General features: G+C 43.5%; 1 protein-coding gene across 3 annotated transcripts in view; it reads left to right on the top strand.

The window, feature by feature from the left end:
- Positions 1-17,788, top strand: part of arnt2 (aryl-hydrocarbon receptor nuclear translocator 2) — a 316,675-nt gene that overhangs the window by 232,029 nt on the left and 66,858 nt on the right. For all 3 annotated transcript variants that reach the window (XM_067971628.1, XM_067971629.1, XM_067971630.1), the window contains one exon: positions 2,840-2,981. In XM_067971628.1, coding sequence (XP_067827729.1) covers positions 2,840-2,981 — 142 coding nt within the window. The remainder of the gene's footprint in view (positions 1-2,839; positions 2,982-17,788) is intronic.

The following is a 17,788-nucleotide window of genomic DNA, read 5'->3' as shown; positions in this document are numbered from 1 at the left end:
GCTGGTACCACAACCTGCCTCTTGAGCAATGAAAGATTGGCTTCTGGCTCATGTCCTTTTCCCATTTAAGGCTGAACAGGAGGACCTGTAAGCGATAGCACTCTTGGCCGTTATAAATTGCAGCTGTTGCCTTTTTTAATCATTAGTGTTCCAACCATTAATTCTTAGTGACTTATTTTCATTTATTTAGAAGGAGAGGCTTAAAAAATGTTTTTTCTGTCACATCACCAAACACTTCATGTGTCGTCAATTTTAGCGCTTAGTACAATTAATGTGTACAGTAATAGTCCACGTGGCATTTACAAAGGGTGCTACTGTGTGTGCTGAGCATGAGTCAGCCAATCAATTGACAGTGCAGGCTTTCATTTGAAAATATGAGTGCTTCGTGGAGCCCTAGCATTAACTGAAAGTGAAAATTTATGTAACAGCGTTTATTTAAGGATGGCCTTAAAGGCTCTAGTCATGATGAATGGAATATAGGAACAGGAGGAGGCTGTTCAGACCCTCGAGCCTGTTCCGCCATTCAGTTCGATCATGGCTGATCTATGCCACAACTCCATTTACCCGCTTTGATCCATATCCATGGATCAAACGTGACATCTGTCAATCTTAGTGTTGAAAATTTCAATTGATCCAGCATCCACAGCCTTTTGGGGAGGAGAGAATTTTACATTTCTACTACTCTTTGTGTGGAAAAATGCTTCCAGATTTCATTCCTGAATGGCCTAGCTCTAATTTTTAGATTATATTCCCATAAGAACATAAGAATATAAGAACATAAGAAATAGGAACAGGCGTGGGCCATTCAGCCTCTCGAGCCTGGTCTGCCATTCGATAAGATCATGGCTGATCTTCGACCTCAACTCCATTTTCCCGCCCAATCCTCATGTCCCTTCATTTCCCTAGAATCCAAAAATCTATCTATCTCAGCCTTGAATATACTCAATGACTCAGCATCCACAGCCCTCTGTGGTAGAGAATTCCAAAGATCCACAACCCTCTGGATGAAGAAATTCCCCCTCATCTCAGTCTTAAATGGCCGACCCCTTATCCTGAGACTATGCCCCCTAGTTCCAGACTCTCCAGCCGGGGAAACAACCTCTCAGCATCTACCCTGTCAAGCCCCCTCATAATCTTGTATGTTTCAATGAGATCACCTCTCATTCTTCTAAGCTCCAGAGAGTATAGGCCCATTCTACTCAATCTCTCCTCATAGGACAATCCTCTCATCCCAGGAATCAATCTAGTGAACCTTTGTTGCACCACCTCCAAGGCAAGTATACTCTTCCTTGGATAAGGAGACCAAAACTATACACAGTTCTCTAGATGTGGTCTCACCAAAGCCGTGTACAATTGTAGTAAGACTTCCTTACTCTTGTACTCCAACCCCCTTGCAATAAAGGCCCATATGCCATTTGCCTTTCTAATTGCTTGCTGTACCTGCATGCTAACATTTTGTGTTTCTTGTACGAGGACACCCAAATCTCTCTGAACACCAACATTTATTAGTTGTTCACCATTTAAAAAATATTCTGTTTTTCTGTTCTTCCTACCAAAGTGAATAACCTCACATTTCCCCACATTATACTCCATCTGCCACCTCATGCCCACTCACTTGAATTGTGTCTCTCCCTTTGCAGACTCTGTGTCCTCCTCACAGCTTACTTTCCCACCTAGCTTTGTATCATCAGCAAACGTGCATACATTGCATTCGGTCCCTTTGTCTAAGTCATTAATATAGATTGTAAATAGCTGAGGTCCAAGCACTGATCCTTGTGGCACCCCACTAGTTACAGCCTGCCAACCTGAAAATGACCCGTTTATCCCTACTCTCTGTTTTCTGTCCTTGTTCTGGATTCCCTCACCAGAGAAAATAGCTTCTCTGTATCAACCCTATCGAATCCTTTTATCATTTTAAACATCTCAATCAGTTCACCCCTCAACCTTCTAAACTCAAGGGAATACAACCCTAGTTTATGCAAACTGCCGTCATAATTGAACCCTTTGAATCCTGATGATATTCTGGTGAATCAGAGCTGCACCTCCTCCAAGGCCAATATATCCTTCCTGAGATACAGTTCCCAAAACTGAATGCAGCACTCTAGATGGAGTCTGACCAAGGGTCTATGCAACTGAAGCATAACTTCCTCCACTTTACATTCCAACCCCCTTGAGATAAAGATAAAGTTTGGCCAGTCTGAGCCAGTGCCCCATGCATACAAATCAGTGGGACCAGAATTTTGCATTAAATAGACCGTCTCACTCTCATTCTCCGGGTAAGCCATAAGGATGTCTGATCAGGGAAGTATAAATATCATGCTGAATGAGGCATGTTCTCCCAAACTAAGATGCATTGTTGGGATATTTGGAGAAAGCTTTGTTATGCTGTTTATGACTTTGGGAATGCTAAATGACGTATAGTTGCAAGAAAGAAAAACATTCCATTTCCAACTGCTGTCATCTTTGTTTCAATGCGCATCTACCAAAGGACATTAGAACAAACCTTAAGCACTTTTTAAAAAAAAATCCAATTGGTGATGGTCATCAGAAGATTTTCATTTGTTATCTTATATAATAGATTATGGAAGAAAAAGTGAGTTAAATTGGTTAAATTGTTGGTTTTCCTATATTGTGGAAGTCAACAATGGTAGTAATTCATTACTGAGTTTTGTATTAAAGTTCAGCTATAAACACCATTTCCCTTAGCTTCCCATACATTTTACGTACCATAAACATAAAATAGTAATTTTCTCTCAAATAGCTTTATTGATGTTAGAATATTGTTACAAAATGTAGTAGTTGGTTATTTGATAACAGATTTTTAATATTGTCTCTTCAGCACTTCGATGGTACCTGGTGGAAACATTATTCAGCAGACGTCCTCAGCAGGCCAGATCTTAGCTCAGATATCTCGCCAATCAAATGCTAATCAGGTCTCTGCAACGTCATGGACTGGGAGTCGACCACCTTTCCCGGGGCAGGTGCTGTATCACATTTTGCTGGATAGATTACTAAAAATAATCCTGAATCTAAATACCAAGCTGAAATGTAATTATATCTGCAGTTGATGATTCTGAACTGAAACTTTGAACATGTAAATTTTATTCTTGGTGTCTTATCTGTCGTGTTTACAGATCACAGCATTTGTAGATTGTTCTTTTAAATTGTGAATTATGGCGTTTATTTTGTTACAATGAAGCCTGGTCCAACATTGATGCTATCCATGCTGTTAATGAGACCACCTGTATGGTTGGCCTGATTTTGTACCAAGAGTTCCACATGTAAAAAGTACGCAGTGTTCTAAGTTATTGTAGCACGTAAACACAGATACACAAAAAAAAGTACTGTCTTCATGATTTAAGATTCATTTTTCAAGTACTCATTCCTTGAGATGTTTTCCTAAATTGTTGATCCACATAACTGGAGATGAATGCATGTACTGGAGATGGATGCATGTTTTACAGTAGTTTTTTTTATTTTGCCCTCGGGATGTGGACATTACTGGCAAGGCTACATTTTATTGCCATCTCGAGTCAATCGCATAATGTGGAGTACAGTCATGTGTAGGCCAGATTGAGTAAGGGTGGCAGGTTCACTTCCCTGAAGGACATTATTGAACCAACTAAGTTTTTACAACACTTCTTCCCATTGTAGTATTGCAAGGAATGACTGGAGAAATGAATTTGAACAACCTACATACAGCAGCAATCAGAATATTCATGTATTTTTGACATTATTCCAAGGTAGTAGATATTTGGTATCCCAGCCCATTCCTGTGCAGTTAGAAAGTAAGGCTCAGTGCTCGTTTCTATGTTCCCTGTATTCGAAGAGTTATAACTTTCTAGGGTGTTCTTTATAAAATTTTAACATAGTAGGCTAGATCTTCCAAAGACCCTAATGAGGATGTGGGCAAGGCAGGGCAGAGTTTCCACCCACTGCTTTGTCATGCTGGTGACCAGGCCCCAAACCTTGGAGCCAGGGTTATTGAATTATTCAGGGTAGGGGGTCCACACCTGCAGAGGTGCAACAGAGGCACGCACCCCCTGTTGCTGCCGGTGACTCAGAGTGACACCCTGCTACACTTGGACAGAAGATTAAAAGAAGAAAAACTCTTCACTCCTTGCAGGGAACAGATAAAAGAAACAAACAACAAGCTTGCATTTATGTATTTCACAGCCTCAGGACGTCCCAAAGTGCTTCACAGCCAATAAAGTACTTTTGAAGTGTAGCCACAGTTGTGGGAAATGCGGCAGCCAATTTGCACACAGCTAGCTCCCACAAACAGCAATGTGATAATGATTAATAATCTGTTACAGTGATGTTAGTTGAGGGATAAATATTCGCCAGGACACCAGGGAGAACTTCCGTGCTCTTTGAATAGTACCATGTGATCTTTCACGTCCGCCTGAGAGGACAGATGGGGCCTTGGTTTGACGTCTCAACTGAAAGATGGCACCTCCGACAGGGCTGCACTCCCTCAGGGCTGCGCTGAAGTGTCAGCCTAGATTATGTGCTCAAGTCTCTGGAGTGGGCTTAGAACCACAAGCTTCTGACTCTGACGTTAATGTTACCCTAGAGCCACGGCTGACACATGGGCAACATTCTTAAGATAATCAATCCCTCTGGATTCTTCAATATTGGGGTCTTCAAGAGGTCCAGACGGAACCCGCGCCCCTCAGCGGGTGAGCACGGAACCCGCGCCCCTCAGCGGGTGAGCACGGAACCCGCGCCCCTCAGCGGGTGAGCACGGAACCCGCGCCCCTCAGCGGGTGAGCACGGAACCCGCGCCCCTCAGCGGGTGAGCACGGAACCCGCGCCCCTCAGCGGGTGAGCACGGAACCCGCGCCCCTCAGCGGGTGAGGTGTGTGGAGTTTTCTGGGAACACCCCCAAAGTTCCTTACGAATGTAATTTGGGTCTGTGCTCTGCCACAAATTACAGCCCCCCAGCCGGGATTACCTCGCAGTTTTGTCTGTCGTCTTCCCCCGACTGCAGTTTCCAGGCTAGTATATTGTTGCTTTTAAATAGTGCCACTAGCTACTCTCAATACTGTGCTGCTGCGTTACAGTGTTTCTCTGCAAAACTGAGCAGAATTTTGGGTGTAAGGGAATGGTTGGCAAGAATTCAAAAGATGTTGAGAAGAAAAACTGGGCCTGTTTTTGGAGCAAATCAGGGTGGTAGAGGAGTGATGGACTATATCGCAACCACATAGGAGCAGGCAGACCCATGGCCAATGGAACATTTCCTGGTCTGTTTTTTATACTATTCAACTTGGTTGAAAGCAGGACCGAACAGATCATTAAAACTATTAAGAATTAATAAGCAGACTTTGACAGGATAAAATGCTGTATTAAAGGAATAATATGTGAAGCAAGAACTTGCAATTGCAGAGTATCTTTCTAGTCCTTAGGGCATCTGAAAGCTCTTCACAATCAATTAATCACTTTTTAAGTGTAGTCACTATTATTTTGAAGGCAAATGTGGCACAATAAGGTCCCACAGGCAGCAAATTAGATAAATGACGAGTTAGTCTGTTTTTGTGGTGTCGGTTGTTGGATAAATGTTGGCCGCAACACCCCCTTGACTCCTAATACCAGGGAGATTTTTACGTCCACATGAGCAGGCGAATGGGACATTAGTTTGACATCTCATCTGAAGAAGGGTATTTCTGACAGTGCGGTACTCCCTCAGTAATGCACTGAGGTGTCAGCCTAGATTATGTGCTGAAGTCCTGGAGTGGGGTTTGAGCCCGTAATCTTGTGATTCAAAGGCAAACTGAAAATAAAATTTAAACTATTTAAAGAGAAAGATGGGGAGGGAAAATTGAGTGTATACGGCAATATTTTTACATTGCAGAGGCAGTTTATCGCAGAAACAAGTTGACCAAACTGAAGAGTAAAATTGACATAGATGAAAAGAGAGAAAGGCAGGGAATATGGAGGTCTGAAATGTATAAAGCAGGAGCATGATAGGAAGAACCATAAGATCAAGGATGAGGAGATCAGGAAACTCACATTTCCTCTCACATTTCGTGACAGAAGGTCCTTCGTATAAATGTTAATATTAAGTTAAATTTAGCTCTCAAAGGGTTAAATTGATTGAACAACAAAGGGCTGCAGGACATATATTAAAACCAGACGAAATAGTTTGTGAAATAGTACTTCTCGCATCCACTTCAGCTTGAGACAATGGAAGTCATTTAAACTTCCCTGAAGACTTTCCAGACTCATTGGCATCAATCTTACCGTCTCACGTGGCCTCTGACACAATGGGAATAGAATCACTGATCACTTCCTTGTACACCCCCGCCCCCTGCGCTACACCCACATCCCTCTTCCCCCTCCCAAATCCACTTCCATTTGTGTCTGCCCCTGGAAAAAAACTCTCCCCCAAGTCACTTACTGTTAGTTGTATCCATGTGATTTATATTAATTAGTGTTAAATGTATTCAGGTGGTGTGTATCAATTGGGGCTCTCTTGTATCCATATATGAGTGAGCTTATCTAGGGTGTGGTGTGTGTTATGTGGATCTCTGTGAATAAAGGCTTGGAAGCAACTGAAGACCAGGCTGTAGTATTCTATCCTTCACACCTGGCTATCCAGTTTATAACGGCACTTTCAAATTCCCAACTGTCTAGCCCTCCATTCACTACAACATTTCTGCAGCTACCGATCTGCTCAGTCACACCCTCACCTCCATCTTTGATGCCCTTGTCCCCATTAAAACCATTACTCTCTCTCACCCCGGTAGTTCCCCCTGGTACAGCCCTCATCTCCGCTCCCTTAAGTCCAAGCAACGCAGACTTGAACGTTTATGACGGACAACTGGTTTAGCCATTCATCGCCAGATCTGGCTGGACCACATAAAGCACTATTGGGTCCTGCTCTCCTCTGCCAAAACTGTTCACTGTTATTCCAGGATCCTCCTGGAATGCAAAGATAACCCCTGGTTTCTCTTCACTATAAACCATCTTCTTAAACCCCTTTCCCCTGCCTCCTCCACCCTCACTTCCAACAAGTGTGAGGAACTCATGGACTTCTTTGTCACTAAGATTGAGACCATCTGTTCAGCTGCCTCTGCCACGTCCCTTCCTTCCCCTAGCCCACCCAGCTAAACTTCCCCCAAGGTTCCCCCCTGCCCTAGCCCCAAATACGCATCTTTTTCTAGTTCCTCTCCTATCTCCCCTTATGCCCTCTCTGAGCTCATCTTGTCCATGAGATTCACCTCCACCTCCCTCGACCCTATTCCCACTAAACTATTGACCACTCAACTTCCTGGCCCCCGTGTTAGCTGATATTGTCAACAGTTCCCTCTCCTCAGGTACTGTCCTCCTCCCTTTCAAATCTGCTGCAATCATCCCCCTCCTCACAAAACTCACCCTTGACCTCTGTCCTTGCAAACTACCACCCCATCTCAAACCTCCCTTTCCTCTCCAGATTCCTTGAACGTGTTGTCGCCTCTCAAATCTGCGCACACATTTCCCGTAACTCCATATTTGAACCCCCCCAATCAGGTTTCCGCCCCTGCCACAGCACTGAAACGGCCCTTATCAAAATCACAAATGACATTCTATGTGACTGTGACCATGGTAAACTATCCTTCCTCATCCTTCTCGACCTGTCTGTCTTTGACACGGCTGACCAAACCATCCTTCTCCAACGCCTCTCCTCCGTCATCCAACTGGGTGGGACTGCCCTCACCTGGTTCCATTCTTATCTATCCAGTCGTAGCCAGAGAATCACCTGTAATGGCTTCTCTTCCTTCTCTCTGGAGTCCCCCAAGGATCTATCCTTGGCCACCCTTCTATTTTTCATCTGCATGCTGCCCCAAAAACACAAGGTCAGATTCCACATGTACCCTGACGGCACCCAGCTCTACGTCCCACCACCTCTTGTCACGTTGCTTGTCCGACATCCAGTACTGGATGAGCAGAAATTTCCTCCAACTAAATATTGGGAAGACAGAAGCCATTGCCTTCGGTCCCCACCACGAACTCTGTTCCCGAGCCACCGACTCCATCCCTCTCCCTGGCGACTATGTGAGGTGAACCAGACTTTTCGCAACTTTGGCTTCCTATTTGAGCTTCTGACCACATTTCCGCTCCATCACCAAGATCGCCCACTCCCACCTCCGTAACGTCGCCTGTCTCCACTCCTGCCTCAGCTGCTGAAACCCTCATCTATGCCTTTGTCTAGAATTGACTATTCCAATGCCCTCCTGGCCAGCCTCCCATCTTCCACCCTCCATAAACTGGAGCCTATCCAAAACTCTGCTATCCATATCCTAACTCGCACTAAGTCCCATTCACCCATCACCCCTCGCCGACTTACATTGGCTCCTGGTCCGGCAACGCCTCGATTTTAAAATGCTCATCTTTGTTTTCAAATCCCTCGCCCCTTGCTGTCTCTGTAACTTTCTCCAGCTCTACAACCCTCCGAGATCCCTGCGCTCCTCCAATTTTCCCTTCTTGCACCTCCCCGATTTTAATCGCTCCACGGCAGCGATGCCTTCCGCTGCCTAGGCCTTAAGCTCTGTAATCCCCTCCCTAAACCTCCCCGCCTCTCTATCTCTCTCTCTCCTCATTTAAGACACTCCTTAAAACCTCCGTCTTTGACCAAGCTTTTGGTCACCTGTTCTAATATCTCCTTATGTGGTTCGGTCACATTTAGTTTCATAATTGCTCCTGTGAAGTGTCTTGGGACGTTTTGCTACATTAAAGGTGCTATATAAATGCAAGTTATTGATATTAACACCTGCAATGACAGGTGGGAATGAACGAAGAGGGAATGCAACCCCAACCTGCTGTGTACGCGCCTGCTGCCATTTTCATGGTGGCACGTTTCGTGTTGTGCGAGTGTCCTGCCATGCAGGGCATTTTATTAACACATTTAGTCAGGCTCCCATCATGCAATTGGGAGTGAAAGGGAGGTGGGAGCTGCCGGCTCTAGATGGTACAGCTCTCCTTGTGGGCCAGGCCTCCTGCCTGCTGATCGCGGCCTCTCTCTCCCCCTTGCTGCGATCACAGACCTTCACCCCCCAAGCAACGATGTTCGCTCCGTGCCGCGATCATGGCCAAACCCTCCTGCGATGGCCTTTCTCTCCCCCACCGCCCCCCAAAGCCCCGATCTCTGGCCTTCTCTCCTCCCGCGATGGTCTCTCTCTCCTGAGAGACACATTGAGAAGGTGGTGGCGAGCGGCTCACCACCACCTTCTCAAGGGCAATTAGGGATGGGCAATAAATGCCGGCCTCGCCAGCGACGCCCACATCCGATGAACGAATAAAAAAAAATTGAAGGTGACCCTGTTCTCGCATCACTGCCGTGCACAGGCCCCACTAATAAAAGTCAAAATTTGTAAAGAAAAATGTGTCTATTCAGGCAGCTCAGCAGCCACCTCTTGCCTATAGGCCCACCGTAGCAACACTGGTGCATACTATCTTCTGTACCTTCATGACCCTGGGGCTAGACGTAGAGTCAGTGTCAGTGGAGCACGTCCAGGACAGGTGAAAGTCCTGCCACATTGGAGATGTACCCCAAACAAGAGGGAATAAAAAGCCTGCTACTATCGCCAGTCATGGAATTTGAGAATGAAAATACCACTAATGATCCCATAATACTCTAGTACAAATGCAAATTAATTTGTTCAGTCACTGCAATGTTGTAATATGTATATTTTACGTTACATGGGAAAAAAACAGCATATTCTCCAACTCACCATGAGTAACAGCATAGGAGATCAGCAAGTAATATATTAAAAACAGTACGTTGGTGCACACAGACGTTACACTCTAGGTGTCAGATTTTATGACGGATACAAAACAGTTTTAAAATGTTGTGTGCTTCTGAGTTGAAACTGACAACTGTATTCCAATCTGCAAAGTTCCCCGACCAAACAACAACTCAATTCTGAATGACCTCAGGCTGGGGCAATTTGACTTTGTGACATTAAAAGGACATGCCACATTGCCGCAGCTCCACTTTAGCAGTTGACGAATAAATTGTGCATTAGGTGGTAAAGTACTCTGATCATTGTAAAACATGGACTTACAATGGGCAATGCCACAGCAAATCCATTAGTGTGTCTCGCTATATGTGAAAAGATACAGTCGCACATACTTCAAGATCATTACACTTCCCTGTCACGTTTTTGAATGGCTGAAATAAAGAAAACAACAAATCACAATTCTAACTGTCAAGACTCGGGGAAAATCTACCAATTAAAAAAAAAAGAAAACAGCCAGTCAAATCCCTCAAGATTTATTAATCGGCCAATTTTCCCCCTCTACCTGAGACTACAGGCTCAAAATAATTTTTTTAACATAATAGAAGCATTTAAAACTTGCAAATTTCACGATAATCTGACTAAACTTGCTTATAAAATTGCCTTTTTGAGTACCCTCATTAACAATTTTAATTCAGCCTCTCTGAAAAGCCTGAGTTTGAAGCTGTTATTTTTCCCAGAGCTATCACTCGGTCAGCAGAAGATTTTTTTTTATTCGTTCATGGGATGTGGGCGTCGCTGGAGAGGCCAGCATTTATTGCCCATCCCTAATTGCCCTTGAGAAGGTGGTGGTGAGCCGCCTTCTCGAACCGCTGCAGTCCGTGTGGTGAAGGTTCTCCCACAGTGCTGTTAGGAAGGGAGTTTCAGGATTTTGACCCAGCGACGATGAAGGAACGGCGATATATTTCCAAATCGGGATGGTGTGTGACTTGGAGGGGAACGTGCAGGTGGTGTTCCCATGTGCCTGCTGTCCTTGTCCTTCTAGGTGGTAGAGGTCGCGGGTTTGAGTTACCGACTAGAGCTCCTTTGGTGTGGTGAACTCCCCAGAATGCAGCAGTATGATGCCGTGCACGTGGACATGTGTGTTTTCCCCTGTTTGTTTTTTGAAATAATTTGAAGCAAAGCTATAGAAAGAATTTTGAAGACTTTTTTTCAGTTAAAGTTTCAGATTTAACGGCTTCATTTTTACTCAAGATAGAGTCTGGCCCAACGAGAGAGGAAGAGAGAAAGATTAATTACAAGACCCGTACTTTCTTTTGTTTGTACTGAGAATTCAAAAAAACATTTCCCTCCATTCAAATGTCAAAGTATACCTTTCCTCATTCAGTGACACTATTTATGTTTCTTTGTTTTTCCAACTGATTTGTAAACAAGCTTGAAGATGAACTTAAGAAACCTTTTTGACTAAAAGTATCAATTGCTTATTTTTTTTACTTCAGAGAGTTTAGCTCAGTGAAAGGGAGACAAGTGTAGATGATTTACAGCACCTGTGCTTTCTTTTCTTTATGCTTAGAATTTGCACAATTATTATTTAATTATACAGCTGCGTTAGCTATGCCCAGAGTGTACTGTCACCCAGCCACAAAATTAATAAACAACAAAAGACACAATAAAATAAAAATGTCAATTTTCAGCTTTTTATATACCGAGTCACAGAATAAAAATTCTGCCCAGGACCCAACACGGCAGCAGACTGATGCTAAAAAGCCAGCAGTGCGCTGGTATATGGCTCAGAAGCACATAATTTGCAAAGGCAGGCAAATGTTTAAAAGTAATTTTGAGCTTTATAAAGACTCATTGAATTTTAACCTTGGTTCGCGGGAAGCCTGCACTTAGTCTTGATTCTCTATGCACAGTGGTACAGGAGATTGACTAGTGTTTATTCATTGTTGGTGTTTTCAAACACTAATTTATCAAAACACATTTACTTCACTGTCACTAGGGAGACCTCATAAACTTCTCTCCCCCCAGTGTTGTCAGAACCCACCTTCTACTGCTGAGTAATGCCAAGCCCCTGCAGACCTGCTACCACCCCTCCTCTCGACCACCCCTTCAGTACTACCAAACCCAAGGACTTCCCCCTTCCAGTCATTCTGCTAATACGGTAGCATAGTGGTTATGTTAGTGGGCTAGTAATCCAGAGGCCTGGACAAAAATCCAGAGTCATGAGTTCAAATCCCGCCACGGCAGCTGGCGAATTTAAATTCAATTAATTAAATAAAAAATCTGGAATTAAAATACTAGTATCAGTAATGATGGCCATGAAACTACCGGATTGTCGTAAAAACCCATCTGGTTCACTAATGTCCTTTAGGGAAGGAAGCCTGCCTATATGTGACTCCAGACCCACAGCAATGTGGTTGATTCTTAAATGCCCTCTGAAATGGCCTAGCAAGCCACTCAGTTGTAAAATCTCGCAAGAAGGCGGCTCACCACCACCTTCTCAAGGGCAATTAGGGATGGGCAATAAATGCTGGCCTTGCCAGCGACGCCCACATCCCATGAACGAATAAAAAAAATTTAAAAAAAACCCCCCACCCCCATTCCCAAGGTAACTAGCTCCAACCTGGTACATATTGCCCACCATCTCGCTATGTATCATAGACTTTAAAAAAGCTAAGAGATGGAAATTGAATTGAATAACCAAGGCCACTAATTTATAGAATGGGCAAAATTGTGGAATTCAACCACCAGAATAACAGTTTGGCTTAAATTTCCCAGGAGCCAATCAAAAAACAGTTCACTGTATTAGCACATATCTTATAAGTCTCTTTCCAAATCCTTTTAAAGACCATGTAGATCCCTCCCTCACCCCAGCAACCCCAACCCAGAACAGTGTAACCTCTGACTCGCCATGATCAACACCACGGCAGAGGTCTTACAAAACAGAACAGCACAATACCATGGTTTGTGACAGCTATAGTAATTTGTCTATCCTAACTTGTGACACATTTCCTAATTTGTCTGTTTCTCTCCTTTATGCCAACAGCTTTCTGGCATTTCATCTGCATCGTTTGCTCTCTGAATTTCATGTTTTCTCTACATAATTTCTATAGTTCCTCTCTAGTTTTTCTCCTGTCTTGGAGTAGCTCTATAACATGCTCCTTCCCATTTAAAATGTTTGTTGAATGAATGCAACTTAGGACAGCAGACCAACCTCAACTCAAAGCTGTTTATTACACCGATCACTCAATTCAGGATCACATTTTGCAAATGTGATTCCTCCTGAATGTTCATTTTTTTCCAGTACATTTGCAGCTACCTATAGATTACACATAGAAATTGCTTATAATGGAAAACGTTATTGATTGGAACTCTGGGGGTTTAAAATTGTTATTCACTCTGCTTGCATCTGTGGGATATTACAAACACTTGTAGCATTTTTGCATAAATATACTGAAAGAAAAAATATTTACAAAGAAGTTCTTCCAATGTAGTCTCACTCTGACAGAGATGTACTAAATACCTGACTCCTAGCTCTTACCCAAAGAATAAAGACCGTGAATAAGTAACGAGATGTTTTAATGATATCCGAAACAATTGATCTCTAATATTTCTGCCTGGATCCCGTTTATCTGTAAATATATTCTAATCAATGGCTCATCTACAACAGCTTCACAGTGAATCTAAAGAAGAACGTTCCTTTCCTCTCCATGTCAGGGACTTCCTCTTCCGACAAACTACATGTAATATTTTTTTAAGTACACCTCTGTGAAGCACCGTGGGACGTTTATCTACATTAGAGAAGCTAAATAAATACAAGTTCTTGTTGTTGTTGTTGAAGTATCAACTTTGGAGCCATTTCCATAAACAGTTTGCTCTCAAAATATTTTCCTTTGGATGGACTACTCTTTCGATGCAGTTTGATTTTGTCTGCACATTATAGCACCTGATTCAGCCCCTAAATAATAACACCCGTGTAACTTCGTATGGGAGTGAAGAGGTATCAGCGAGATTGTCAGAAGCCTACCATATGGCTTTTACTCTGAACTGAAGAGAAACTTAGCTCCTGGAAATCCTGAATTTCCTGACTTGAGGTCAGTTCAACGATCCTTTGTGTGGCTCCTGGTGGCAGCACATGTTTCAGCAGGAGTTTGAACCGAGTCCCCCTTTGCCACTTCAAAGTTTAAAATACACGGAAACTGCCTCCAGATAACATAGAAAAGATGTTTCCATTTCCTGGTACTGACGTTTGAGGCTGAGCCAAGAGGAGCAGCACACTTGCTCTTTTTAAGTAGTGCTGTAGTTCAAAATATCTCATTCCTTCAGCTGAATATTTTTTTTTAAAAGTTAAAGCAGATAATATTTCTAGGTCATGCAAAAAGAACGCTCAGTTTCAGATGATTTGCATTATCAAATGTTCTAGGACGAACAGTTGCTAATTGAACTTCTGTTTGTAAAAAAAAACATGGATTGAGAAAGTTTTTGATGTAAAGTTACTAAAGCGTTTACATCATTCTCTCTTCACTTTAATAGGAAGCCAGTTTTTCCATTAGGGTTTTCCCTGTAACTTCATGAATACATTGTGCGTAAAGGCTACTATTATAATTGGTGCCTTTATATCTACACAAATCATGAACCAATTCTCAGTAAACATGAGCATCTGCTTGCCAGAATTATTTCCCTCATTCATTTCCGAGATAGATATTTATCATTAATATGACAAAAATAAGATTTTGCTGAAGTACAATCATAGAATCATAGAAAGTTTACAGCACGGAAGGAGGCCATTCAGCCCATCGAGTCCGCACTGGCTCTATGCAAGAGCAATCCTGCTAGTCCCGCTCCCCTGCTCTTTCCCCGTAGCCCTGCAAATCTTTTCCTTTCATGTATTTATCCATTTCTCTTTTGAAGGCCGTGATTGAATCTGCCTCCACCACCCCCTCGGGCAGTGCATTCCAGATCCTAACCACTCGCTGAGTGATAAAGTTTTTCCTCATGTCACCTTTGGTTCTTTTGCCAATCACCTTAAATCTATGTCCTCTGGTCCTTGACCCTTCTGCCAATGGGAACAGTTTCTCTCTATCTACTCTGTCTAGTCCTCAAGAAACACTGAAACACCAGATACCACTGAGAATATCTGTAACAGCATCAATGATTAGAATATTGATGCACTGCGCCATTTTCAGTGGCCAGACTGTGCTGCAATGTACATCCCATAACTTGCTCACTAGAAAAGCTGGCCTTTTTGGCTTCAAACCACTTCATGAAAAATACAGATCCTGTATTTTTACAGCTGTAGAGTGGACATCGCTGTGATACTCATTCAGAACAGTGGGAGCACATGTGGAAATATCTGTCTGTGGGAAGCTACTTTTTCATCAGCCTCTTGCATTACTGCTGTAAGTCAAGACCAGTGTACACTGAGATGTGTTATAAATTAAACTGATCAGCCTCTCCCACTGCCTCAGTTGGTAGGGCTGGACCTGAGTTGCATAGACCAGAAAGATCCTAAGCTTAAAGCCCATTCTATAATGGGTTCTTTGATCTCAGCCAAGTTAGCTAGATGCTACACTTGGCTTCAGTACCACTGGGCTGAACAAGGGCAAAGAATCAGCCAGGGCTCTTGTGTCTGGTTGCAATTCAGTGGCTCCTGCTGGGAAAGTATGCATCAGGTGAGGATCAGACCAGGGTTGGCTGTGATGGCCCTTGAGATAGACAAGCCTGCCAGTGTGCACTGTCTAGGTTCACATTTAAAAAATGTCTACTTGGTGAGGTAGTGGAGGGGGCCTGGTGCCCATGGAATGGCATCGATTCACATGGGTTAAAGTGTTCAGATAAGGGGAGAAAACTGGAAGAGGAGAAAAGAATATAATGTGGTCTTTGTTGCATGCAAGTCTGCTGTGATGGGAATCGTTTTGTAACAGTCAGAAACGAAGTGTGTGTGCTTGCATAAAGTATCACTGAAACTGGGGGAAGGCGGGCAACTGCAGTAGTGAAGCTTGGACTCCATATCACCTTTTAAAACCAGTTAACAGGTAATGACTAGAACATGCTACCTGAGGGAGTTCTGTGCACAAGCATCTCTTCGAGAGTTTAGCTGTTGAGTTTGATGCTTTACAGCCCCGGTGCTGAAACAGGTTATAGATTAAAATCTCACATCTCACCTCAGGCATGATTTTACTCAGGGCACCCAGAGACCACTATGGTCCAATTTTCTCCAGAAACATAGATGAGAAAAGACCACGGTCCATCTAGTTCACCTTTTACCATCCTGGTAGTTGCTCGATACAACGGTAACCGAGTTGTTGATTAATTGTACAATCAATCTCCATCAATTAATCTACAACAGACCCAGACATGAGGCGAGGAAAACCCCCAGTGGTGGAGAGCTTTGGGAACCATAGGCCTAAAGTCACCTGTTCCTCCCAAGCCTGCTACACTTGCCACATGTCATGTCTCAAATTACTCATATACTGTATCCCAAAGTGTTATTTTCTGAAAGAAATTTCTCTAAATTACATTTGCATGAATCAACACTAACGTCTTTCACCATCTCCCTAGGGAGCCTGTTCCATAGATTGACCACTTGTTCACTGAGATATTGTTTCCGCAGATTAGTTTTGAATTTAAAAAGAATCGAGAGTTTCATTGATCATTCAAAGCTCAGCTTGTTACAATAATGGAAAAACATCAATGTGTCCAGAGGCTTGATTTGCAACCCAAGTTAAAGCTGTCATTGGTATACCATTGCCATCCCCCCCAGAGGTAAGACTTAGTACCCGCTCCTGAATAAGACGACACAAACCCTGATTTCGATCCAGCAATAAGAGAGGGACAGAATGCCACATGGGAAAAGGACGCATTTCCCAGACCACTAGCGACAAGAAACTAACCCTGGTGCTCCAGCTACTCTGTTGGACCAACAATACATTGAGGAATCCCATTATGGTACTAGATTTACCAGAGGGAGGTTTATTGAGCAGGGGAAAGAAAGTATTTCTAAAGTGATTTACCGTGTTCCAAAGGTATAATTGCATCTTCTACACTGTGGGGTTCTCCCCCTTTTCTTCAGTTTCCCCCAATCCCCAGATGTTACCAAAAGGGATGGCAATTTTTTCCTCTATAGCATTGAAACCAATGTTTGAACATTGGAGAAATACTCCAACTGGGTGTAGGATCAGTATCACTGGGGGCTTTGCTCTATGATGGAGAAGTGCAGAGAAGCCTTCCTGTACAACTGCACAGAGGCAGGTAATGGATTCCTCCACACTCCTACCCAGCCAGACCTTTCAGGATATTTTGGATAGACTCAAATGACTCTTGTAGCCATAACTGCCTAGGAGCAACTTCCTTTCATACGGATGCCCTATGAAGTCCAAATCCCAAGGCTGTCTGGCTGAGGAAGGGTCCAAGCTGGGCCCATGGCCAGCAGGTTGCTGCTCTTTCTCACATGCGCAGTGTACCTTAGCTGGCATTATGTTCTCAAGCTCACTATCTAAATCCCTCAGAGCACGCATTAGAAAGAAAGGACTAGCATTTATATAGCGCCTTTCACATCCCAGAGGACTTTATAACCAATGAAGTACTTTTAAAGTGCAGTGATTGTAATGTAGGGAAACACGGCAGCCAATTTGCACATAGCAAGGTCCTACCAACTGCAACGAGCTATATGTTTTAGTGATGTTTTATGTCTGTCTGAGCAGTGCTGCACTGAAGTGTTAACCTAGATTATGTGCCCAAGTCTCTGGAGTTAGGCTTGAACCCACAACCTTCTGACTCAGAGAGGAAAGTGTTACCACTGAGTCAAGGCTGACACTTCTTGATGCTTACAGCTGTTGGTCAGAAAGGCACAGGGTACTTCAAGGTGCTGGTTTACTTGGGACCACTTGCACGACTAGCAGGCTGTTCTTCCAGACCAGAGGAACATACATTGTAACGCTGGCTGCAAGAGAAAAGGTCGAATAGTGCTTGCATTGCAATATACCGTGTGGTTTTATGCTCAAGTGTATGCCAATGTGCAGAAATAGTGTTGAAGACGTAGGAACAGCATAGCACTAGCCCTGAGC

This window comes from Heptranchias perlo, chromosome 34 (genome assembly GCF_035084215.1).
Source record: "Heptranchias perlo isolate sHepPer1 chromosome 34, sHepPer1.hap1, whole genome shotgun sequence".
Taxonomy (NCBI): Eukaryota; Metazoa; Chordata; class Chondrichthyes; order Hexanchiformes; family Hexanchidae; genus Heptranchias; species Heptranchias perlo.
The sequence above is the reverse complement of the archived record's forward strand: the minus strand, read 5'-3'. Positions and strand labels throughout refer to the sequence as shown.